Here is a 26,732-nt window from a genome sequence, read left to right on the forward strand (position 1 = left end):
CAATGCATTTGTTTTTATCCTGTCTCTCACTCTGCAGAACTAGTAGCTCATTGTCAGCTGCAACTTCTGTTCCAAGAGCAGGCCGATTCACGGAGCAGTCTTCAGCATGCAATTTTTTATAAACGTTCCAAAATATGGCAGAGCCTGCTTGGCTGCAATTTTGAAACAGTGTTTAAACAGCGTTTAAAACTTGTGACAAAGAAAAGGGCTCGGCAGCAGCAATACTGCTTCATACAGCTGGAAACTAAAGGGGTTAGAATTAGAACGGCCAAGGCTCTCAGATGCATCGTATTTAAGCACGATAAAGAAGTTCCTGCACAGAGTAGCAGGCGCGCAACACCCGCCACAATCTTGAACATTGTATAAATGAATGCGTGCGGTCACAAATAAACGTGTCAAGTCACAGGAGTGCAGTACTTGCCCCTAACAAAGCCAGAAATAGCACCATGCATCTATTGAGAAGACAAGGGAAGGGAAATGAGGGGCTCGTCATGACGTATACGTATGAAGGAAACAAACAGTCACTGAAACCAAGGAACACAGGGGAATGTTTCTATCTTTTATTAAATTTATATTGCAGATCAATGAGTAATTAAGTGTAATTACGTTACAGCTGAAAGGTAACTGATTAGAAAGTAGAAAAAAAACAACCACATGCTACCGCTGGAATCCAAACCCACCACCACCGAATTTTGTGTCCAGTGCTCTACCAACTGAGGTACCCTCATCTATAGCTGCGGCCGTGGTTTGTCCTGTATTATCGCGAGTGCCACGTCAAATGTGATGAACGGCGAGAGCGGAATCTTAGCTAAAACCGTCTTATGCTACCTATGGCATTAAGACGGCCAGAAAAGACACTCTTGTTAAGCTATTGAGCAGACAATAGCTTAACGAGGGCCTCTATTAGCAGAGAGTGGTGCACATGATCATTTCGCTTGGCTTCTACATTACAGGTTGCATACTGCTATATGCTGCCTAATCAAGCAGTATACATGTCTGTGGACATAAGTGTTTTTGTACTGCATAGTATTTAGTCTGTCACAAGTTCTGCTTAAGGGGGGACGCGGCCCTTGAAAACCGAAAAATCGCGAAAAAGTCTATTTTTCGAAAAGTGAATATTCTGACAGTTTGTGTCATAAACTACCTGTTCTGCAAATATCAACGCCTAATTCGTCGTGAAAGTACTTCAAATTAAATATCGAACAAGCAGCGGCAGCCGCTGAGCTGCGAGAAAGCTCCGAAAATACCCCAACTTCGAGCGCATGCCGTTTCTCAGCCAGCGAACCGAGCGCCGCCACCTTGGTCTTGTTTTGTTCGTGAATTCTTGCTCTTTTTTTTTGCCTCCTCCGACGACCGCAGCGGCAGCATGGTGGAAGCGTGGCTCGCTTGTGATTGGGGCCCTCAAAGTGCCTTTCGAGCTTCCCGCGTTTGAAATGCGAGGCTGCGATTGGGCGAAGGGCGCGCTCCTCGAGAACGCGGGGGATCGCGCGGCCGCTATTGGCTGCTGCACGCTCTGACGAGGCGGTCCCCTTTCGGCGGCGGCCGGCGTATCGTCTGCACTGGCCGCCATGGCTCTTTCCTTTTCTCGTTGTTGGCGGTCTTTGTGGTTTGTGCGCTCTCTTCACGTTTCGCCAGGTTTGTGTTCGCTGTTGTCACCGTCTTTACGACATGTCGCGGTGCCGTCCGAACAGTTTCCTGCAGACTGTTGCACGGTCAGTCACGATGCATGCCACAAAGCGAAAGACGCTACACGCGTTCGGTGCGCGGAAGCGTGCTATGAAGTTGGTTCGTGCGGCAAAGCGTGCCACCAACAGCCACTGTGTCGATGCTTCCAGCCGCGTAGCTTCTGCTACATCGCTACCAGACAGTGATTGTGTCGCCGCTTTCAGCGACGTACCAGCAGCTTCTTTGATGCAAGAAAGCGTTACTTCGGGCACGCCTTGTGTACCGAACTCTTCAACCTCGACAATTGCACCCTCCAGCTCCGGTCTGGAATCTACCCCGAAGCGTGACAACGCGTCGCGCGCCGTTCACTTGAAAACGCATTTCCTGACACGCGAGGAGATCGAGACGGCGGATGCACAACGTGCTGTTGTTCAAGAAAGACTTGGCGCCATGCTAGCGACACAACGGAAGTTTGAAGCATCACACCCGATCCCAGATCTGCCACCGCTAAAAGTGAAGGTGCAAAATTTTGCCTTGTGCAAATGGATACCCTAAGCGACCTGCTCTCTAGCACCTTGTGCAAGCATTGCCTTGCGCCCGGGTTGACTGTTCAAGAAGGCGCCCAGCTTGGACAGGCAACAAAGCTTGAACTGATGTGCCCACATTGTGGGATGGTTGCAAGCTCGTGGAACTCTCAATGCCAGAATAAAGCAATGGCCTTTGAAGTGAACATACGAGCCGTTATGGCAATGAAGCAGATTGGCAAGGGCCAGACAGCTCTCAACGACTTCTGGGCAACGATGAATGTATCTCACAGAGGGCTTCATCATAGCACATTCCAGAAGCACCTGAAGAAGACATTCAGGGACAGAGAGATCCAGTGCATAGACAAGTTCTACGCCGAATCAGCTGCTGCAGTGAAGGAGGTCTACAAGGAGATGGACCCAAGCTTTTGCAGAGACATCACTGTAGCATATGATGGAACTTGGCATAAGCGTGGCCACACATCCCACATTGGAGTTGGGGCGGTGATTGAGTACCATACAGGACTCATCATGGATGCTGTGGTTCTGTCTAACCAGTGCCTTGGTTGTCAAGTAGGACCAAAACCTGGAGATGCAGATTACTCAAGCTGGCATGAGCGTCATGTTTTCCAGAAAAACACTGATGCTAAATCTGGGAGGATGGAAGTAGATTCAGCTTTGATTCTTTTCAACCATTCAGTCTCAAAGCACAACCTGCGTTACACAACGCTTGTTTCTGATGGAGACAGCACCACCTTCTCAGCCCTTGTGGAAGAGAACGTCTACGGACTAGTCCCCATTGTTAAAGAAGAGTGCCTCAACTACGTCCAAAGGAGGATGGGCACGGCACTGCAGAACCTTGTGCAAAAAAGTGAAAAGTCACTGAGAGGGAAGGGCAGGCTGACAAAGGCTCTCATTGATAAACTGACAGACTATTATGGCTGGGCCCTGAGAAACAACTCCAACGATGTGGCTGCAATGCAGCGTGCAGTGATGGCATCGTACTACCATGTCACATCAACTGAAGAGGAGCCTCGCCATGACTTCTGCCCAGAGGGTGCCATCATAAGGTTGCCGAGGCAAGTGATTCACCACAGCCAAAGCACAAGTAAGCCCTTCCAGGCTACGTCGCTGAGGCTATGCTGCCTGTTTACTAGCGCCTCTCGCAGGCTTCTCTTCTGCAACGCTGCCTGGGTGCAAAGACGCAAAATGCGTCCGAGTCTTTCCACTCTGTCCTATGGTCCCTGATGCCAAAGGAGCAGCACGCGTCTTTGATTGCTGTGCAGACAGCACTGCATAAAGCAGTGCTGAGATATAATGCTGGTTGTCAAAGGGCCACCAAAGAAATCTCTGTGTCAGTGGGGCTCACACCTGGCCACCTGGCCATCCAGCGAGCTGCAGAAAAAGATGCCCTGCGCATGTACAAGGTTGAGAAAAGGAATCGGGTGAAGAATGAGAGGCGGCAAAGAAAAAAATGCGCAAGGACACCACCAGCTATTCTGCAGGGTCATTTTAGACCTAGGAATAGGTTTGAAACTTTCTCGAGGGCCATGTTTAGAAATGACTTTTTTCCTGGTGTGGCTGCTCATTCTGACTGCATTTCGGGAACCACTTACAGGATTTGCATGGGTTTTTTTTTATTTCGTACCTGAATAAATTTCTGAGGGCAAGACAAAGCCGCTTTTTCAAGTCAATGCGTCTGAAATTTGTCATAAGCAATTAAAATTTGCCTAATGAAGGTCTAATTGGCAACACTAAATTCAGTGCTGTGCTAAACTTTTCCAGCAAGGAAATTTAGAAAAAGGGCTCTGTCTTGCCCTGGGGCACCTATCCAGGAATGACCACAATGAATTTCACAGTGCCAACACTATCTTCAAATTCTCCAGGCCTGGAATAAGGGACCTATGTGAACAATTTTGATATACTCCCGTAACTTTAGAACCAGTGTGCACAGCTTCATGAAACTTGGTATTTCTTCAAATGTTTGTGTTCTGAGCCTACCCTAAAAATTTCATTCAGATATCTCAAGAAACAAGAAAGCTGGCGTTCTCGCAACCTTTGAGGGCTGTTTTCTCAGAATGTATTTTTTGCCTGGCGTGGCTGCTCATTCTAGCTGCTGCTCGAAAGCTGCTTATCGGATTTCCATGGTTCTTTTTTTATTCCGTACCTGAATAAATTTCTGAGGGCAAGAAAAGGCCGCTTTTTCAAGTTATTGCGTCTGAAAATTTGTCATAAGCAATTAAAATTTGCCTAATGAAGGTCTAATTGGCAACACTAAATTCAGTGCTGTGCTAAACTTTTCCAGCAAGGAAATTTAGAAAAAGGGCTCTGTCTTGCCCTGGGGCACCTATCCAGGAATGACCACAATGAATTTCACAGTGCCAACACTATTTTCAAATTCTCCAGGCCTGGAATAAGCGACCTACGTGAACCACATTGATATACTCCTGTAACTTGTGAACCGGTGCCCACAACTCCATGAAACTTAGTAGTTCTTCAAATGGTTATGCTGTAAGTCTACCCTGAAATTTTCATTCAGATATATCAAGAAACAAAGAAGTTGGTGTTGAAGGGTAGCCTCCCCCCTTAAGGATAGCTCCAAAGAGCCCATACTATTTAATAAACAAAAACATAAGGACAACAAAATTGGCTTGTTACCGTTTTCTTGAATTTTTTTTACTTACTTAACAAATATTCGGTTTCATAATTGAGGGAATTTTTTCTAAATATTGATATTCAATTTGTTTTCGAAAATTCCAGTAATCACCCACCCCCAATGAAAAGGAATAGAGTGGGGGTAGCGAAACATTAAAAAACTCCTAGCACCCCCAGCCTTGTTTTGATGGGATGCACATTGTCACCCAGTGTGAACAGCCGTTACCTTGCTGTGCTTCGCCTTCCTCGAGGTGTTTTGCTTGCTGTAGCTTGTAGGCGCCTGGAACGTGGTTGTGGTGATGCTGCAGCATCTTTCTTCGGGCTCTCCTTGCTGATAAAGAAAGAGAAACAGAAATAAGAAACTGCATGTTGTTCATTTTCATCCCCAAGGCCCACTCATGCCCCCCTTTACCACAGGAGATCAATCAATGCAAGCAGTGATGCAGGTGTGATGTCTTCCTGGGGCATCCACTCCTTCTAATTCTTACCGTTTCCCCTGAAGGCTGTCATATGTATTGCAGTAAAGAGTACTGAACAAGGACGCAATTCTTAAATTCCAATTTTCAACCTACTGATCCTTACAAAACATTCCGAGAGGGGAAAACCCACCTCCTAAAAGAAGCTAATTAGACTTTTCCTCATTCTTAGCACAGCCAAACCTCATTATTTCAACTCCCTGTTAATTCGAAAATTCGGATGATTCGGCCTCTCTGCTCCCTGCCTTCAAAAATGTACACAAGTCAATGGCACCACACGCTCGTTAATTCGGAGTGAAATCGTGACACCGCTGCAGCATTGTGCCCTCACTGTACAATTGCATCACTTCACAGTTGCCATTGCGCGCATGTGATTGAGCAAAGCCCAGACTTTTCAGAGGGCAAAATAAATTGTCGCCTTCACTTTAACCCTGCGATAACTTTGTTGAAGTGGAAGCCCTCTCCGAAAGGAGTTGATTGCACTACTTTGTACCACCTGCTGGAGAGGAACCCAAAACACTTTGCTGTAGCAGCAATTTCACTGTAGCAGGGTTTACGTGCATGTAGGCATGCACTGTCACAGGTGTTCTCAACCTTACTTGCCCCAAGGAACCACAACAGCCTTCAACATGTGCCAAGGAGCCCCCCCCCTAACTCACAATAGGTCGATGTTGCTTGTGAATGGACCATATGTGCTTTTTTCTTGCTGTTTTATTTGCTTCTGTACCACGTTTACTCTCGTAATTTGCGCACTTTTTCTTTAAATTCCAAAAGAGGGTGCACAAATTATGCGAAAATTTTCTGAACACGTCCTAAAGAGCTCTACAAAGGTTATAACACTCAATATATATGCTGTATATTGCCGCTAATACGTCAACCTCCCATCTCACACCCCTTGATGGCCAACAAAAAAGTTGACTTCCAATATAAGACGTATACCCCTTCCCGCCCCGCCTAATGTTACGTAGTTCCCCGCGGAATGAGATGACGGCGCGGGCGCAGCTAAAAACAATAAGCGAGCAACGACACAACCGCGAAGCCAGCAGTGGAAAGCAAAGGAGATAACATGCAATAAAATGACGCACTCGCGTGCGGTCCGAACGACTAGCGGAAAACTCAACAGCGAACAGTTCGGTAGTTTCGGATTCGGGCATGCGCGCAACTGTTCATCCGGGAAAGCGACCGCCAGCATGAGCAAGCCGGGTAAACCACGCACAATTGGTTCCCTCGTCACTTGCACCTTTCGCAACCACGCACGGCAACGCGGCCGTGTCGTTCTTCCCAAGCCTGCCTTGTGCGCAAACGCATACATGCTAGTAGGTTGGCCCTGCAGAGCGCAAAATATGCAAGTAAAATATTTTTTTTTAAATCCAGGTAAAATTTTGGGGTGCGCAAATTACATGAGTAAATACGGTATTTATTTTGTTTTTTTAGCTTTCAGCAATCAGTTTTTTATTCAATGTCCATGTCTCACTTGTGCTCAAATCTTCAACTCCAAGACAAAAATGCAGAAAAACTAGTCATGTTCCCCCGCATTCGCAGACTCGTCTGGCTGGGCTGCGCACAGAATCACGTGACGCCTTATCCGACTTTCACTGGCTGTCTGCCACGTACTGCTCTCGTGTCAGCGCAGCGTCAGAATCTCGCTGCTTTTGCGGTGCAAAACTCCACCCCAGCGCCACCGATGCCGTCGAATTGTCTGGAAAAACGTCCGATGAGATGTGCACGACACTTTCAGTTGCCACCGATGCCGTCGAATCGTATGGAAAAACGCCCGATGAGACGCACACGCCACTTTCAGTTTCCATGAGCACAAGTGCATGTAACACGCATCGCCATATGCGCCATGCCCCTTACACACCACCTTACCAGCGTTCTAAATGCATGTGCACTGGCGCAGGTTGGCACCCTGCCAATTTCGCAGGACAAGCCACGGATGCCTGCGCTCCCGTCAACACATAAACACGCGCTGCCATTACTGGCACTCAGCATGTTGGCGTGCTGCCAAGGCCTGTGCTACAGATGGCACAGATGCGAACGGCACAAAACTGTGGGAGAGCTAATGCTCTGAAATAAGTTTTAACAAACCAGGCACTATTTCTGCTTTGCGCACGACCGTGAGAAGTGTACAGGAAAGGGGGCACAGGCCAGTGTGTGTTCTTGCGGAACCCACAAATGCAGCCCGTGGAGCCCAAGGTAAGCAAGGGGTTCCATGGAACCCAGTTTGAGAACCCCTGCACTATCATCATCACAATGGTGATTAACTAAAACGCTTACCTAGCCCTCTTAGGCTGCTCGTCTTCTGCACTTGAGCTACCAGGCTGCTCGTCTTCTGGAATTACTTCTGGAGCAACAACAGGCCTTAAAAAATAAATAGAAAGAAATAACAAGGAGCATTGGCTAATGCTTGAGCACATAAACACTGCAATGCATTTGTTTTTATCTTGTCTGGCACTTTGCACAACTAGCAGCTCACTTTTGCAACATTTGCACAAAAAGCAGACCGATTCACACAGTCTTCAGCATACAATTTTTTATAAACATTCCAAAATATGCCAGAGCCTGCTTGGCTGCACAATATGGCAAACCACGTTTAGCCGAATGTTACGCAACCACTACTGCAATGTGAAGGTCAACTTTACTGGCACGTAAAGGGAAAAAAAAAAACAACGAAAGAACAGGAATGTACACAATGAACAAGGCCGCCATATACAGAAAGTTGGGCAGAGAGAAATTGCTGGCAATCTTTATGCACTGAGTGCTCTCTCCATCTTTCGTCAATTTTGCAATTGCATTTCCCCTTGAACAGTTTCGTGTAGCCTGTCGATCATTATGAGGTCGGTCACAATGTGTGGAACAAAGTTCTAGACACTGTATGCATTCGGTGCGCGGAAGTGTTCAATCAAATTCGTCCGCATAGCGAAGCTGAATCTGGCAAAGCGCGCTGCGAACAATGACTGCACCAACGCTTCCAGCGGATGATACATCACTACAAGACAACGATTGCATCGCCACTTCCATTGACGTATCATCTGCTTCATCAGCACAAAAACAGATTATTTCAAGTGCGCCTAGTGTCCACAGCCCATCACCAATCGCAGCCTTCAACTCCGGTCTCACATCTAACGCGAAGAGTGAGAACGCATCATCCACAGTTCACTTGGAAATGAATTTCCTGACACTCGAGGAGATCGGGGTGGCGAAGACACAACATGCTGCTGTTCAAGACAAACCTGGTGACATACCAGCGACACGACGAAAGTTTCAAGTCCCAATCCCGGACCTTTCGAGGGCTGTGTTCTCGGAATAAATTTTTTGCCTGGCGTGGCAGCATCATCCCAAAAGCTGCTTATCAAATTTTCACGCGTTTTCTTTTTTTTTTTTGTTCATTCCGTACCTGAATAAATGTCTAGGGAAAGACAAGGCAGTTTTTTCGAGATACTGTGTCCGGAATTTGTGACAATTAAAACTTATCTAATGCAGGTCTAATCAGTGACAATAATATCAGTGCTGCGGAAAAATTTTAAGCAAGAAAATTTTTAAAAAAGGTCTTGTCTCGCCCGGAGGTACATATCCAGGAATGACCGCAATGAATTTTACAGTGCCAACACATTTTGCTAATTCCTGATGGATGGGATAAGGAAGATATGAGAACCATTTTGATATGCTCCTGTAACTTGAGGACCAGCAAGCAAAGCTCCATGACACTTCGTAATTCTTCAAATATTTGTGCTATGCGCCTACCCTGAAAATTTCATTCATATATCTCAGGAAATAAAAAAGCTTAAGGGTATACCCCATTTAAATGTCCCTATAATTTTTATTACGCTGTGCTAACGCTTTTGTCTATGCATGGATAGAGAACAGTTCCAAAATACTATTTGTACGCATAGATATCCATAACACAAATCTAATTTTAGTCTTTGTAACGCATTAAGGTGCTCGTCTCATAATCCTAACAAAAACCGCTAGTCTCTTGGGATTTGAAATAATGAGAGTCTACTGTAATAGTTCCGTACTGCGAAGAAGTTTTGGTTTCTGGTTTATGGGGGTTTAACGTCGCAAAGGAGCTAAGGCTATGAGGGACACCGCAGTGAAGGACTCCGAAAATTTCGACCACCTGGGGTTGTTTAACTTGCACCGACATCGCACGGTACACGGGCCTCTAGAATTTCGCCTCCACCGAAATACAACCACTGCGGCCGGAACTGAACCAGCATCTTTCGGGTCAGCAGCCGAGCGCCATAACCACTGGGACACCGCGGTGGCTACTGCGAAGAAGTGACAAACCCTAAATGATAATAACACTTTCTTTGCGACAAAACACAAACAAGACTCAGAAAACAGCGTCCTTTATAAAAGTAAGGCAGAAGTTCACCAGATGAATGCCACAACAAAACTTAACATTACAATTCTTTCTATTAGACACTTTGTGTGACATTTCTATCCTACATCAAATTATTAATTGTTAGCATGCGTCTCGACAGGCAAGAGACACATGCAGTGTGAACCACCCCACCATTGTATCACGTCAATTATCCAGGAATGCAACAAGATCTTAGCCTAAACCACCTTTTCCATTTAGCTGGCCCACATACCCAGCAATTTCACAGTTATCATGCATCACCTTGCAGTTATTGATCAGGACCTTTTATGCACCTTTCTTACTCAGCTCTCACACAAGTTCACAAACACTGGAGCCAGCAACAGACGATTCAGGTGGCACAGAAGCTGACAGCTGGTCACAACAACTTGAGACATGCAAGGTGGATGTGCCAAGCGTAGCTACAAACGCTTCCATATTGCAAAAAACCTCAAAATTTCTTGTTTTTTTATAGAACAAACAAACGAAACCTGTGGCCATCATGAGATAAACCACAATGCACACTGTGAAAGTGCATTACCTCATAGTGCTTCGCCTTCCTCGAGGGGTCCTGCTTGCCATGTCCTGTTGCTTGGAAGGCGGCAGTGATGCTGGGAGACCCTTCTTTGAGCTTTCCTTGCTGCCAGTGGAGACACATAGCAAAAACAAAAACACACACATGCAAAATCTTTATTGCCCAACATCATTCATGACACCAAAGTGAAATAAACCAGTAAGTGAAGGAATAAGTAGAAAGGGACCACAGTGGGGTACTGATAAACAGGCTTTTTCATCTGCATCATTTTCCCTATGGGGGCTATCAAGTGCATGGTAATAAAAGTTGCTGAACTCTAGGTATGCACACTTCAAATATGCTGTTTATTTTCAGACTTCTCTCGTGCACATTTTAACAACCTCTGACCCTTCAAATGTCAGAACCCAACATTCGCTGTATGAAAAGAAGTACGCATACTCCTGGAAGACGTGCGTACTAGAGCAGCAATTTATCACTAAATATTTGGGCAAGGCACCCATGCCTGGCAATAAATGTACAGGTGCTGCATCACACATTGTTTTAATTACCCCATTTGCTTACAATACCCTTGGATTGGCACCCACGGTATGTAGTGCCATGAATGGAACCACCGACTATAAGCTAAACATTTTTCACCCGCTTTAATTTGTTGTCAGCGGGGAGGGTCTGTGAAGGTATGTTTGCCACCAGCACATACGAGTAAAATCATCTTGAAAACATCAGCAATGTAGGCGTACTGTGTCTGAATTGTTGGCATATCGAAATAAATCTGCCATGGAAAGTGAGAGTAGCGCAAAACGGGACAAAGGGACAGAGAAAGACAGACACAACACAGGCGCCTGTGTTGTGTCTGTCTTTCTCTGTCCCTTTGTCCCGTTTTGCGCTACTCTCACTTTCCATGGATCACCGTTACCGACTCGCCCAAGTTTCTACCCTTGTGAAATCTGCCATAGGGAGATTTAACAGTTACAGTACTTGTACACATAAAACTTGTGGAAAAGCAAGGGTTTCAGTGCATACTCCATGACTGACCTTACCTTTACCACAGTTACAAGAAATAGCTTGAAGTATTTTTTACTTTTAAGAGATAAAGAGGGCGTTAGACGAAAAAAAATTATTAGTCTAATCACAATTATGAAATCTTCAGGAAGCATGTATTTCGGCATGCTGAGTCCGAATATGTACTTTAATGTTATGTGAAACAAGTCCTTGTGCACTTATGTAATATTTTAGGTAACTTTCTGCTGAGAACTTTGAAGAAATTAAGCTGCAGGGAACATGCTAAATGTGTAAAGATAAAATTATCACCATGCTTATCATAGAACTTGAGTTAGAGGGTTTTGAATTTGCTGCTTCTGAAACAGGAAGAAACTTTGCATTCCCATTTTTGAAGTGAACTCCATAGCCCTATAACACAACTTCTATTACAGGCAGGATAATAATCGTACCGTTATGGATTCCTTCATGTCAAGAGAAATCAATGGCATGCGTTTTAGCATGCTCTCTGCAGCAAAATTTCTTGAAAGCTCACAGCAAAAAGTTGCCTAATATATTACACAAGTGCATGAGAACTTTTTTCACATAAAAATTATAATATATTTAGAATCATCACTTCAAAATGCATGTTCCCTGAAGATTTCATGTAAAACTTTTTTTAAGAACCTGTTCCCCCTTTTTCCTATGCGTGGAGAAAAATGACCATTTTCTGTAGGTTTCAGTAGCTGTTTTTTTCCTGTGTAAAAACTATTGCATTTAAGATTTAATGCCATATATGAAAACATATTTAAATAAATGTTCTTTTTTGGCATATAAGATTGAATAAAGAATTGCCTGTTGCAAAGGAAGTTTTAATTACCAAAACAGGATTTCAGGGAGAAAATTGCACAAAGCTTTTAAAAGACAGGCTTGTGCCCAAAAACTTGCTGCTACCCAGGTCGTAGATATACTCAATCGCAGACAAAGCGGAGCCCTGAGATTTGCGGCATTTTAGAGAGCGCGCCGCGCATGCGGAGGCTGCCAAGCAACTTCGATGCTTCCGCATCTTCGGAACATGTTAAATAAATGCCGGCTTGCAGGAAAAAAAGAACTGCATCGAAAATGAAATTTTATTCCTCTAATTACATGTCAAATACACAGCGTGCCCGTAAGTAACATGGAAGGCTCAGACGTCGAGTGGCAAAGTCGTAGTTAGAGGGAAATGAGCGCAGTAGCGCGTCCTTGCAGAGTGTTAAAAAAGTGCAATCTCATGGGAAAAAAGAAAACTACATCAGAAACAAAACTGCACTTCTTTGACTATAAGCCAGATGTGCAGCGTGCCTGTAAGCATAGTCCTTCAATGCTATTTCTGGTCACGAAACTCTGGCCAAAGTTTCATACAGGAACAATGTGTGCCGCTAGTGGCGCAGTTGTCGGAGTGAGAGCACAAACGGTCGCGCGAGCCCTATTCGCAGCGGCTGTTTTTCGGCCAACAGGCTCACGTTCTCTTTGTATTTGTGCTTTCTGGGAATTTGTATTTCGGCTTAGCATGAGCACTACTTTACATGTTATCACCTGAAAGCTTGGCTGCAACATCGAGACACTAAAAGCCCTGTGTGATTGACGCCGGTCAGTAGTAAACCTTGCTAACAGCTGTTCTTTTACCAACATCTCTCTTACTTTCTCTCGTTGAATTTTATAAAACAGCAATTTTTGTACATGGGTCCAACCTGCACATTTATTTTCATCAAAACTTGCCTGCAATATCACTCTGGAATATCTAGCTTAGCGGTCAGTAACTTATATACGTGTGTCTGGGTTGCAGGTGTCTAAACAGAGTCCTTGCTTTCGTCAAAGTGCATAAATCTATTTACAACCTTTGTCCGTAAAATTCCGAGACTGAGACCATTAAAAAAATGGGTTTAACATTGAAATCATCTGTGAAGCACCCCTTCGAAATAGTCTCCCTTGCAGTCTATACACAGCTTCCAATGCTTCATGAGGTCTTGGAAACAGTTGGAAAACGCTTCTTTTGGCAGGGCTGTCAGCTCCTTTGTCGTGGCGTCTTGAATGGCCTCCATGCTCCCCATCCAGTGACCTTTTAGGACTCTATTCACTCAAGGAAACAGGAAAAAATCGCATGGGGAGAGGTCAGGCGAGTATGGTGGATGGCGAAGTACAGTAACGCTGTGCTTGGCGAGAAATTTGGTCACGCTAAGAGCAGCGTGCAGCCTTGCGTTACCGTGGAGAAGTCTCCATTGTCCAGATACCCATAAGTCAGGGCGACGGCGTCGCAGTGCATCACGCATGTGTTGGAGCACGCGGATATGAAACTCCTGATTCACCGTCTGCCCTTGTTGGACGAACTCGTGGTTTATGACACCTCTGGCATCAAAAAAAACTATCAGCATGGTCTTAGGTTTGGTCTTCTGTCGCTGCACCTTTCTCGATGCAGGAGAGCTTGTGGAGTGCCATTCGGCGCTCTGCCTCTTTGTTTGAGGATCGTGTTGAAAACACCATATTTCGTCTTCAGCAACGATGCTGTCGACGAATGCAGCATCCTTCTCTGCCTTGGAGGGCACATCAGTGCTCACTGATGCCCCCGTATCCTCCTGGTCCTGTGTTAGGGAGTGCGGCACAAGTCTGGCATTCAGCTTTCGTTTCCCCAAGTTCTCACGCAAAATTCGATGGCATGCTGTCTTACTAATGCCGAGAGCATCTGATAGCATGCGGACTGTAATGGTGCGGTCTTGCTGCACGATTTCCCTGATCCAAGCCACGTTGTGTTCATTCCTTGAGGCTGAAAGGTGCCCCTGCCTTGTGTCGTCTTCCACCAACATTCTCCCCAAAACGAACCTCTTGCATCACTCGAAAACTCGCGCCCGCGATAATGTCTCGTTGCCGTAAGCGTCACAATGGAGCTCATGTGTCTGTGTGGTTGTCTTGCCAAGCTTCACACAGAATTTTATGTTTACACGCTGTTTGAGGTGGACGTCCATCTCTCCAAATTCACTCACAGTAAAATGCGCAGACGACTAGTGAACACATATTTTCCTACATGTGCCATCTAGCGGCTGCGACACCTATTAACATAAATAGCTCAGGTTAGCCCGAAAAGATGGCGCCACACATACACACCAACATTTGTTTTGGGGAATCATTTCTAGAGAAGAAAATAAATCAGTCTTGAAACTTTACGGACAAAGGTTGTACATATGCGAGAAATACAGCAATCTCACTGGTGCTGAAAACAAGAGGTTAGTGCAGTATTTTAAGATGACGACACAGGCAAGCGCAAAGAAATTTCAAGAGTTTTGATTGAGTGCCCATGTGCTGGCTGTGTGCTACCAAAATAAAAGACAAGCTGTGAGAGGCCACACAATAAACAAAAAGTGAGCAATGATGGGAAGCATGGAGTAACATGTACGACATAAAAAGCAGTAGGGTTTGAACGTAGTTAAACCAACCGAGTAGACGTGCGAAAGCATGTGTTTAGCCTGGTTGGTCACGGTTTTGTTTTGCTGGGCCGTCGGAACGTCTGGCGATGATATTTGACTCAGGTTAAGCTCTGATCAAGGTTAAGCTGATCTTATCTGTTCTCACCGCAGATGGAATGTGATGAAGACGACGATGTGCAATGCACAGCGCGAGAGTGTGTGTTGAAGTCTAGCACAAGGTGTGACCGGCTGTGACAATAGCATAGTGTCTCGTGCAGAGGGCAGCGAAGCTGGTCTGTTCGGGCCGCTGCGGGTTCGAAACCCAGTTGCGGCAATCAAGGTCGGGGATGTTAAAAGATACTTGGCTGAGTTTAGTAAGTGGTGCTTTCACACTAAAAAAAAAAACATAAGCACACCAAGAGTGCAGCTGTCTAAACTGCAACATCGTAACAGATTATTGCTCAAATATGCTGGTAGACCATCGAATATTCGTGGAACGGCGCCGGGCTCGAGTTTTCACCTTCTCACGTTGCAGCAACACTGCTTCTCTACTGACCACGAGCTCATCAGACCGAATTACATCTGTGGGGCCGAATGCTTCTCGCAGACACGGATATGCTTGCAGTCCAAGCTAAATCCACCGCTTTCCTATAGTGGTATCGCTCGCTTCCATATTTCACGCTGCTCGGCAGACAGAACAGCCTTTTCCTGCGTACCTCTGTAGCAATTGGTCATGCAGCAAGTCTTCAGCACCGCAGGTTGGCACGTCACATGCACTACTTGTTTGTGAAGGAAGGCGAAATCAGAAGAGAAAATAGCTGCTGCCACACCGACAGCTTCGCATTCTGCCTGTAGTCTCACGGGCATACAGACACTCGCTTGCCCGCGTCGTTGTCCACATAGGACTCCATGCGCTACCATGTGGAAGGTGCGGTCGACATATTGCCACCATGTGGCCCCAGGTAGCATAAAAAAACAGAGGTGACAGTTTTGCACGCGCACCCAGGGGGTTACCCTGGAAATATTGCTGGCGAACGGTGTCTCAGTCCTTGGTTCCCTGACATATTTTTGGTGGAGCAATATGAAGCTCTCCCATAGCGTCACGGAGAAGTTTCACGACCATGAAAGCATTGAAGGGCTGTGCTGTAAGCAATGCGGAAAGTACCGAAATCTGTGCATGAAATCATTGTTAGCAGGCCAACAAAGCTCAATGGGTGAAGTAAGGAAACGGCAATTCCAAACAATGGCACCAATCACTTTTCAAGCGAGACACAGCAATAAAAGAGATAGATATTATGAACTTGCACACTGCAAGAAGTACAGAGAAGCCATCTTTTCTGTGTACCAGCAACATAGCAAGCTTACCTTGCTTGCTGAGGCTGCGGTCCAACTTCCAAGTTGTCCACCTGCTCTTCTGAAACTGTTTCAGCACGGGGAGTCCTTCAGAAGAAAAAAAAAGTGAGGGAAAATACCGGATCATTTTCCAGCAGAGAAACTGTCCAACGCAGATGCAGATTTCCTTATTTTAGCCTTGCGTAGTTTAACATAAGACGTTTTCCCAAAAAGCAGATTTATTTTCCGTAGTACAATCACCAGTACACATCACGATATGATGCAAAAAAATAAAAGCACATTCCATCACTCAGGCAATACGTTATCATAGTACAGCAGTTGTCGTACTCAGCCTTGCAAGAAACATGTATTTATACTTCCTGTATATATAACTTCGTCAGTCTGCCACACTAATAAACATAGAAACTCTGGACAAAAAAAAAAAAAAACTGCCTTAAGAAAAAATCAAAAGTGCAGAAAGATCCTTCAGAACATATTGTGACAAAAACACAAAGTCTCACTGTTGTTTGCAAGCACTGCTTTCATACTCTGTCTGACTCCTAGTGTCTCACTCACTCGTTGCTGCCAATACACTGTTCATTACTATCAAATTCTGGCACATGCAATAAACTTATGCAGAAAATAAGCCACAGACTTAGTGCCACAAACCCTTCATAATGACCTTGACTGCAACACAATAATTAAGGTGGGGACATGGCAATTAAAACTCTGTTATTTATGCACGAATTGTCACCAAATTTGGCACAGTATGTAACTTCTTATGCAGATTATGCATACATAAAAAAAATTGATAACTTTATTGCACTCAGGACTCGTGCGCAAATAACAGGATCATTCTACTGTCGTTCGTTACAAAGTGCCAATGGGATGAGTGATAGCAAGCACAGAATGAGCTGAGTAAAAGCTGAGAAAACCATTCTTAAAGTTTATTGCCCTATTTGCCTCGTTCATTGCCTCACTTGCTTTTGATTTTCATCACAGAAAAGCACCCCTGCAGCCAGAGGAAGGTCTGTTGTTTCCTCTTCACAGCGATACAAAATGACTATGCTCCGCCACAGGAAAGCCACAGAATCCTCGATGCGCCAAGGCCACCAAACGTACAATTTGCCAATTTTTTGACGACCATTAATAAAATTTTTTTTATAAATTTCTAGTGCATATATCGCATGAGATGAGACAGATGAAGACCCAAGGCTCAAGCAAAAAAATTTAAATTAAGGAATTGAAAGTATTGAAAAAATCGGCTACATTTTTTTATGCCTTGCCCCCCCATAAGTTTACAGCACCTCTCTTTCCTTGCTTGGCGCTGACGCAAATTCTGCCGGCTGTCATTTACTGTTGCGTACACAGCCAGTTGAACACGTCCGATACATCTGTAAAGTGTGGGGCATTGCTGAAGCCAACACGTGAACCAATTTGCACGACAGGCACTGGTGGCTGAATTTACATTACCCTGAGACCAGCAGAGTGGCCATAAAAAGATCTGCAACAAATACTCAATGCTTCATGTTCTCAATACAATTCAAGTTTCGCCAAAAGCCAAGCAACACAAGTGATCCTGTCACCCTAGCGAGGCAAGCATTATCATTAAGTGCAATTGTTTGTTACCTTGCTGTGCTCCGCCTTCCTCGAGGTGGTGTTTTGCCTGCCATCGCTTGTTGCCACGAAGGTGCTGGTGAAGATGTAACGTTTTTCTTTGGGCTCTCCTTGCTGCTGACACGGAGAGAGAAAACAAAGAAGCCACTCACCCCGAGATTTTCACAGCTAAGCTCTGCTGAGTAAAGGTAGAGGGGAGAGGGAAAGCAAGAGATTCTGAGGAGTACAGGGTACCGTTACAGTACAATGTGCTTCTTGCAAAGGCCTTTTCGTTTGTACCTTTTTAAGCTGTCGTATGAACAGCAACAAATGCTGCTAAACAACAGTACCTATACCAAGGCGCCTTTACTTTCCTTTTCAATGTTCCGAATTTACATTCAGGTTTTCCGTGCAAACTTTGCCACTAACTACACACAGGAATGCTTAGCACCCACCGAAGAAATATTGTCAACTGCATGACTTGCATGACATCCTCAAGGCAGCTGTATAAAAACCCCTCATTAATTCCCAAAGCAAGAGTGCGTTACGGCCAAAGACGCATGGGCACCCAAATCTGCCACAAGTCGATGTCATGCGACCCACTCCAAATTCTGACGGATCATTAAACCAGCACCCCTTTTTATGACAGCCTTTAAAGACGGCATGTCACTCACGTGACTACAGACAAAGTGGCCTCCTTTCAGCTAGCAGTGGGCATAATTGGGCATAAGTCCCCATCATAAGCAAGCCTGAAACGATGTTCGAACAACATAATACAAGACTAAATGCCTTTTAGTTGTACAATCAACTCTCGGCCAATCTCAAAGAGAACAGAAATTTGTTTAAATTACACTAAGCTCAAATTAAGGGCACTCTTACACATTTGATGCCGGCTGGACCAAGGCATCAGTTCGAATTAACAAGACACCACAGTAGAGGACTTTGTGAGGCAGGAGGCAGATGAAATACAGTTGAACCTCGTTATAACAAACACTGATATAGCGAATTATCGGTTATAGCGAATTAAATTCGAACTTTGGTTGGTCATGCTTCATTTTTACGACATTTATTCTTTTATAACGAAACCGAAAAAGCGAAATCCACCGCGATATCGTCTGTAACGAAGAAATATTAGGTTTACGCGAGGCTCAAAACGGTAATGGTAGATAAAAAAAACAAAATAAATATTGGGAGCCAATTCATAAGCACACTTTTTTTTTATCGTTTGAAAAGGTTGCAGAAAGTTTGGCGGCCTGGCACATAAATTGCACGTTTGACTGGTCGCGCCACCTATGAACAGAGCGCAAAAACTCTGAAAGCTCATATGACGACAAAGGGCCGAAGAAAGGCGCCACTTGTCCAGCGGTGAAGGCAAGCGCAGCAACGCTGGCAAGAGCGAGGCGACGGTGGCGAGCCGGCATCGCGCCTAGAGCCTGCTTTGCAGCACCCTTGGCATCATCGCAGTGCAGCGCCGGGTCGAAATGGCAACGAAATGGAAGGCGGTCTCGTTCGAGACAAATCTGCAGACATTGAGAGCTGTGGACAGGGGCCGCAAGAAAAAGGATGCTGCAGCGGAGTTCAGCGTTCCCCCAAGTGCCTTATCCACCATTTTAGCCGCAAGAAAGAAGATTGAGGGCAACACCGAGGACGCAATAAAACCTGACCGTAAGCGAGTTATGCATTGCAATCACCCGGACGTGAAAGCGGCTTTGCTTTCATGGTTTAGAGACGTGAGGGCACGAAACTTGCCAGTATCGGGAGCACTTCTTCGAACAAAGGCCGTCGGCCTGGCCTGCACACTAGGGCATGACGATTTCCGTGCAAGCAGCGGTTGGCTGCTACATTTTAGACAGACACGAGATCGCGTGCCACACATTGTCTCGCGAAGGGGCTGCTGTCGACGTGGAGACGTGAAAAGTGGCTAGAGAACTTTCGGCCTCTGCTCCAGAAATACGAGCGCAACGTGTACAACGCTGACGAAACCGGCGTGTTTTTCAAGTTGTTGCCAGAGCGGTCACTGGCAGTAAAGAACAAAACCTGCCATGGAGGAAAAAAGAACAAAGACCGAGTGACGGTTGTTGTTGCCGTGAACATAGATGGCTCAGACAAAAGACGACTCACCGTAATCGGCAAGTCTGCACGTCCCAGGTGCCCGAAAGGAGTCCGTAATTTGCACGTTGCGTACTTGTCTAACAAAAAGGCCTGGATGACGTCCAAGCTTTTCGAAGACTGGCTCAAACATTTTGACCAGGACATGGAGAGGCAGCACAGGAAGGTCCTGTTGCTCTTGGACAACTGTTCGACGCACAAAGTCTCGATCGTGCTGAAGGCAGTTCGTTTGGTGTTTCTGCCACCAAACGCAACTTCTGCTTTGCAACCATTGAACAAGGGCATTATCCGTTCGCTCAAGTGCAATTACCAGAAGCGTTTGGTGATGCAAATGGTTTTCGATATCGATTGACGCAGATCAACAACCATCAACATCAAGGTGACGCTTAAAATGTCGTATGGACCTTGGAATGAGGTGAGGCAGTCAACAATAAGGAACTGTTTCGCGGATGCCAGTTTTGTTTTGCCTGCCGTCGAAGATGAAGTTCAGTCTGATGAAAACCTCGTAGGGCTGGACAAAACCTGGGATCGACTGGCACTCTCAGGCATCGAATTTGACGATTTCGTTTCGGCCGACGAGAACTTGGTCGAAGTTCAGCCTGATGAAAACCTGGTAGAGCTGGACAAAACTTGGGATCGACTGGCACTCCCAGGCATCGCATTTGACGATTTCCTTTCGACCGATGAGAACTTGATCGAAGTTCAGCCTGATAAAAACCTGGTAGAGCTGGACAAAACTTGGGATCGACTGGCACTCCCAGGCATCGCATTTGATGATTTCCTTTCGACCGATGAGGACTTGATCGAAGTTCAGCCTGATGAAAACCTGGTAGAGCTGGACAAAACTTGGGATCGACTGGCACACCCAGGCATCACATTTGACGATTTCATTTTGGCCGATGAGAACTTGATCGAAGTTCAGCCTGATGAAAACCTGGTAGAGCTCGACAAAACTTCAGATCGACTGGCACTCTCAGGCATCACATTTGACGATTTCGTTTCGACCGATGAGAACTTGATCGAAGTTCAGCCTGATGAAAACCTGGTAGAGCTGGACAAAACTTGGGATCGACTGGCACTCCCAGGCATCACATTTGACGATTTCGTTTCGGCCTATGAGAACTTGGTCGAAGTTCAGCCTGATGAAAACCTGGTAGAGCTGGACAAAACTTGGGATCGACTGGCACTCCCAGGCATCGAATTTGACGATTTCGTTTCGACCGATGAGAACTTGATCAAAGTTGAGCCTGATGAAAACCTGGTAGAGCTGGACAAAACTTGGGATCGACTGACACTCCCAGGCATCGAATTTGACGATTTCGTTTCGGCCGATGAAAACTTGATCGAAGTTCAGCCTGATGAAAACCTGGTAGAGCTGGACAAAACTTGGGATCGACTGGCACTCAAAGGCATCACATTTGACGATTTCGTTTCGGCCGACGAGAACTTGGTCGAAGTTCAGCCTGATGAAAACCTGGTAGAGCTGGACAACGCTTGGGATCGACTGGCACTCCCAGGCATCGAATTTGACGATTTCGTTTCGACCGATGAGAACTTGATCGAAGTTCAGCCTGATGAAAACCTGGTAGAGCTGGACAAAACTTGGGATCGACTGGCACTCCCAGGCATCACATTTGACGATTTCGTTTCGACCGATGAGAACTTGATCGAAGTTCAGCCTGATGAAAACCTGGTAGAGCTGGACAAAACTTGGGATCGACTGGCACTCCCAGGCATCACATTTGACGATTTTGTTTCGGCCGATGAGAACTTGATCGAAGTTCAGCCTGATGAAAACCTGGTAGAGCTGGACAGAACTTGGGATCAACTGGCACTCCCAGGCATCGAATTTGACGATTTCGTTTCGGCCTATGAGAACTTGGTCGAAGTTCAGCCTGATGAAAACCTGGTAGAGCTGGACAAAACTTGGGATCGACTGGCACTCCCAGGCATCGAATTTGACGATTTCGTTTCGACCGATAAGAACTTGATCGAAGTTCAGCCTGATGAAAACCTGGTAGAGATGGACAGAACTTGGGATCGACTGGCACTCCCAGGCATCGAATTTGACGATTTCGTTTGACTGATGAGAGCTTGATCGAAGTTCAGCCTGATGAAAAAACCTGGTAGAGCTGGACAAAACTTGGGATCAACTGGCACTCCCAGGCATCACATTTGATTATTTTGTTTCGACCGATGAAAACTTAATCGAAGTTCCGCCTGACAAAAACCTGGTAGAGCTGGACAAAACTTGGGATCGACTGGCACTCCCAGGCATCACATTTGACGATTTTGTTTCGGCCGACGAGAACTTGGTCGAAGTTCAGCCTGATGAAAACCTGGTAGAGCTGGACAAAACTTGGGATCGACTGGCACTCCCAGGCATCGCATTTGACGATTTCCTTTCGACCAATGAGAACTTGATCGAAGTTCAGCCTGATGAAAACCTGGTAGAGCTGGACAAAACTTGGGATCAACTGGCACTCCCAGGCATCACATTTGATTATTTTGTTTCGACCGATGAAAACTTGATCGAAGTTCCGCCTGACAAAAACCTGGTAGAGCTGGATAAAACTTGGGATCGACTGGCACTCCCAGGCATCACATTTGACGATTTTGTTTCGGCCGACGAGAACTTGGTCGAAGTTCAGCCTGATGAAAACCTGGTAGAGCTGGACAAAACTTGGGATCGACTGGCACTCCCAGGCATCGCATTTGACGATTTCCTTTCGACCGATGAGAACTTGATCGAAGTTCAGCCTGATGAAAACCTGGTAGAGCTGGACAAAACTTTGGATCGACTGGCACTCCCAGGCATCGAATTTGACGATTTCAATTCGGCCAATGAGAACTTGATCGAAGTTCAGCCTGATGAAAACCTGGTAGAGCTGGACAAAACTTGGGATCGACTGGCACTCCCAGGCATCGAATTTGACGAATTTGACGTGGCTCCAGCAGCAGCGATAGCGAAGGTGACAGCGAACGTGATGAACCACCAATAAGCAGTGCAGACGCCGCGGACATGGCCAGGAGGCTGAAAGGCTATTTGGAAAAACTGCCGACGATCAAAACTGCTGAGGTAGAAAAGGCCCTCTTGTGCATGGACACTGTGGAAAACTTTATTCTGCTCAGTGGTGTGAAAAGTCACCAGACGAAGGTCACATCCTTCTTCAAATAAACAAACGCAGACCTGTTTTGTCGAACTTTGTTCTTTTGTAATTCGACTTTCCCATACTACGCTCTATTTTGGTTTAAGGGGGGACGCGGCTTTCAACTCGCGGAAAATGGTCAGAAAAGCGATTTTTTGAAATATTTATTTTCTGCTTTTACAAGTCATATTTTGTGTGATTACAAATTTTCATCGTCGAAAACCATCAAGAAGTGCGCCAAATCATTGTTCTGATGATCAAGGGTGGCGGAAAATTTCTTCCAAGTAGCGAAAAAACGCCGCTTTTCAAGCCACGATCTCTCGGCAACCGCCCAACGTAGCGCGGCCATCTTGGTCTCTATGGAAACCGCGTTCCTCCGACTTCAAATTTCCCGCTTCAGCGGTCTCCTCAGAGCGGAAACAAACGCATAAAAAGCAAAAGTTTCACGGTCGTGCGGTGATTTCCGATTGGCTCCGCACGTCACGTGACAGCAGCGCGCTGCGCAATTGGTCTCCTTGGCGGGTGCGTCGTCTGCTACGCGTGCCTCTCGACTCTGCGGCTCCGCTGCTCGTCGTGTACGATGGGGTTTAGTCATTTGAGCAGAGAACCTCGGCTCGTCGTGACTGTCTCTTGCGCAGAGCTTAGTTTCGAATACGGATTACGCGGCCGCCATGTTCGTCAGTACGTGCGGAGCATAGTTTCGGAAGCGGCTTTCACTGGTGGTCATGGGTCGGCGACCTCTGAAGTACAAGACGGCGCGTGCCTACGGCACCCGTAAGCGAAAATCGCCGATGGTGAAGAAGAAGAAATCGTCTGCTTCAATTACTTCTGATGTGCAGCGCACTGACGAAGTTACGGGTTCGCAGGCGAGTACTTCGTGCGCGGCTACGACTGTTGGTGGCGCCGCTCCAGAGCCGCTGCCGAGCACTTCACACGCGGACGAAACATCGTATGCGAGCACGGGGGACTCTTCTGAACTTTCTACTTCGCGCTCTGCATCGCCGGAAGCATCAAGCGATGAAGGCACCGCGCGTGTCGCGGGTTCTCTTGGCACTTCATGCGACGACGCCACGCCGTCCACAAGCACCGGGCGCACCATTCAGGCGCACCTGGAGCCGCGTTTTGTGTCGGAAACATCAAGTGATGAAGGCACCGCGCATGTCGCGGGTCCTCTTGGCACTTCACGCGACGACGCCACGCCGTCCACGAGCACCAGGCGAAAAGGGTCGGCCAATTGGTGGGAAAGGTGGCCTCACTCAGGCTTTAATTAAGAAGTTAACAAATTATTATGGCAAGGCGCTGCACAATCACGACAACGTTGAGGACATGCAGAAAGCTGTGATGGCATCTTTTTATCACGTAACATCTACCGATGAACGCCCACGTCATGAGCTTTGCCCCCAAGGACCACAGAGTTGGTGCCAACACCAGGCTGCAGAAGCAGAGGGCAAACCTCTGCCCTCCCACAAGTACCAGCTTGCAAGGCATGTCACAGATGCATTGTTGCCTGTTTACCGGCGGCTATCGGATGTCCAGCTCCTCAGCCGTTGTCTGGGGAAAAAAACCCAGAATGCGGCTGAAAGCCTTCATTCAGTAATTTGGTCGCTGCTGCCAAAAGATAGAAACGCATCTTTGACTGCAACAGAGACAGCTCTCAACGAAGCGGTTTGCAAGTTCAATGCAGGGACCCGCCGTGCTTACACAGAGTACTGTTCGACACTTGGGCTGCAAACTGGCCAACATGCTCTTCGCAGAGCAGCGGAAAAGGACGCCTTGCGGAAAAGAAAGGCAGCGAAAGCTCTTCAATCTTGAGGCAAGGCATCCAAGAAGCCCCGTGTTAAAAAGGACACAAAAGACTACAACCCCGGTGCCTTTTGATGAGTGAAATACAAGGTGCAACTTCGGAAGCCATTTTCTCAAAACAGTTTTTTTTTGTCATTTGCTCCGATTGTTCCGCTGATTTCTTCGCGACCGCTGGGGCTATTTTGATACGTTTTTTTTCGCTGCATTCCTTGAGAAATGTTTCAGGTCGTGACATTCTTGGTTTTCCGGCATCCCGTTTGCTGACTTACTGATTCGACTAGTTGTTCACTGTTTAGGTGCCCATTGTAATATCTGCTCATAAAATATTAAAACTAAAAACTTTTACATTGTAAATAAAAAAATCTAAGAATGTCACGACCTCATCCATTCATTTTGGAATGCAACACACTTTGAAGAAGTCTTCTATCTTATTTTGTAAGTCGCTCAAGCCTGGTACAAGATGAAAAGGAGGAAAATTTTTTAAATGAGAAAGTTGTTGAGATATCAGTTTCAAATTTTGATGGTGATATCACAGAAACATTACCAGTAACCCTGCCAATTTTTATCAGAATCCATGAAGAAATAGGAAAGTTGATCCCGAATGCCACGTCCCCCCTTAAATGCCACAAACCACAAGGAGACAGGTAAGGATTACCTCGTTTATAGTGGGTTCGAAGCCCAGAATAATGCATTTTAGTATTGAGAATATTTGCGCGAGGCAAATTGTGGATTTGTCAGAGCCAATATTTATGCATACTGTTGCAACGAATATCGGGTATAACGAACTAATTTACGGTCCGGATGCTACTCCGTTATAACGAGGTTCGATTGTAGTATGGTTCCGTGCACTCGCTCACACTCAAAATATGTTAGTGAGGCAAAATGAAAGCATTCATGAGTGCCTTGCGACCTGTGGTCCTGTCCACCACAGGGCTAGGCATGGCTAAGGAGCATCACAATGGTAATGGTGGGTGTACTAGGCGTAAATGCGAGATGCTTGCATGTGAAGCCCACATAATGTTTCTCAGTTCTGCTCCAGGATGTTTAAAGTGCTCCTGCATAGCCAGTGTATTAAGTAGTGCGAAGTGCCCCACAGACACTTGAGAAAATTCTGTGGACGCCCAATGGTTCTGCTGCAGTGGCCCCCTTTTACAAGCTGGCTACACACTGGCAAAAATCTGCGGTCACAGGCTCCAGACCCACAGCACTAACGGCAACTATTCTGCCAAACTATGCATTCTGAACTCAGAGACACGCATAGCCTAGAAGCATTTTCAAGGCATCTACCTCCACCGTTACAAATAGAGTGAACGCACTTCCCACAAAGAGGAGAAACTGCTCTAGAGCTCTAGGCGCCGTCACAGCAGCTGTTATTGCACAAGGGCAAAAAATGCATATGCAATAACTCAAGACCAGAACTGCAGTATACATGGGAACAGAGGAGTGACATATAAGGGCACTTATGCTGACCATGTCAAGGATAGCAGCACTTCCCAACTTTACAATCCACACACTCCTTTAAAGTGACCCTGAAATGATTACGATGGGCATATTCTAGTGCAACTGATCTGTATAGGTGGTCCCTGTGGGTATTTGAGTCAAACTGCAAATCTCTGCGTGGACCCTATAATTTAGAAATAACTTTAAAAAATCACTGCTCGCAGTAGCTAGCAACTGATTAGGGCGACAAACCTCACCGTGCATCCCCTACTCCGATAACGTCAGTGGGCAGACATGGTGAGCTTGAAGAGGTTTTACTGTAGCGCAACTCAATGAGACATTTTTAATACGTGTGATTTTGATCATATGAAAGGAAAATCGATGAATCATGAACGGATCAACGAGGTTTTACTGCATATGGGTTCGATATATCCAGGATCAACAGCACAGCAGGCTTGAGTAGTAGGAAAATGAGGAGAATAAAAATTTGCAATATTAATGTTTGCGTAAATTACGAAATCGAGCGAGAGCTAGCATCAACATTGTCGATTTTTTTAAATATCAGCCCCTTTGACTGCTTTTTCAATCACTACCTTCACAGTACAGACCAAGTGTTCACCCACTTTCGGTATTCTGCATCTCTCCATGTGGCTGCTTATGACCCCTACACAAA

General features: G+C 46.0%; 2 protein-coding genes across 16 annotated transcripts in view; one reads left to right on the top strand and one right to left on the bottom strand.

The window, feature by feature from the left end:
• The window catches only part of LOC144099057 (uncharacterized), a 183,607-nt gene that overhangs the window by 146,966 nt on the left and 9,909 nt on the right, over positions 1 to 26,732 (bottom strand). For 11 of the 15 annotated variants that reach the window (XM_077632096.1, XM_077632098.1, XM_077632092.1 and 8 more), the window contains 5 exons: positions 17,592 to 17,693; positions 15,996 to 16,070; positions 10,225 to 10,323; positions 7,598 to 7,681; positions 5,071 to 5,175 (listed from right to left, as the gene is read on the bottom strand). In XM_077632096.1, coding sequence (XP_077488222.1) covers positions 5,071 to 5,175; positions 7,598 to 7,681; positions 10,225 to 10,323; positions 15,996 to 16,070; positions 17,592 to 17,693 — 465 coding nt within the window. The remainder of the gene's footprint in view (positions 1 to 5,070; positions 5,176 to 7,597; positions 7,682 to 10,224; positions 10,324 to 15,995; positions 16,071 to 17,591; positions 17,694 to 26,732) is intronic. The other 4 variants (XM_077632100.1, XM_077632097.1, XM_077632101.1 and 1 more) reach the window with 2 other exon arrangements.
• On the top strand, positions 1,142 to 25,228 carry LOC144099059 (uncharacterized). Its single transcript, XM_077632104.1, has 2 exons — positions 1,142 to 3,246; positions 24,222 to 25,228. Exons 1-2 carry the CDS (start codon positions 2,208 to 2,210, stop codon positions 24,626 to 24,628), a joined length of 1,446 nt encoding a protein of 481 aa, XP_077488230.1. The 5' UTR covers positions 1,142 to 2,207; the 3' UTR covers positions 24,629 to 25,228.

This window comes from Amblyomma americanum, chromosome 7, assembly GCF_052857255.1.
Source record: "Amblyomma americanum isolate KBUSLIRL-KWMA chromosome 7, ASM5285725v1, whole genome shotgun sequence".
In the NCBI taxonomy this organism is placed as follows: Eukaryota; Metazoa; Arthropoda; class Arachnida; order Ixodida; family Ixodidae; genus Amblyomma; species Amblyomma americanum.

Excerpts from the sequence above, each read along its gene's own strand:
- LOC144099059 (XM_077632104.1), top strand. The coding sequence starts at position 2,208 with ATGGATACCCTAAGCGACCTGCTCTCTAGCACCTTGTGCAAGCATTGC. Across the intron at positions 3,247-24,221 it reads CCATGACTTCTGCCCAGAGG|GACCACAGAGTTGGTGCCAA; the intron begins GTGCCATCATAA and ends TTTGCCCCCAAG.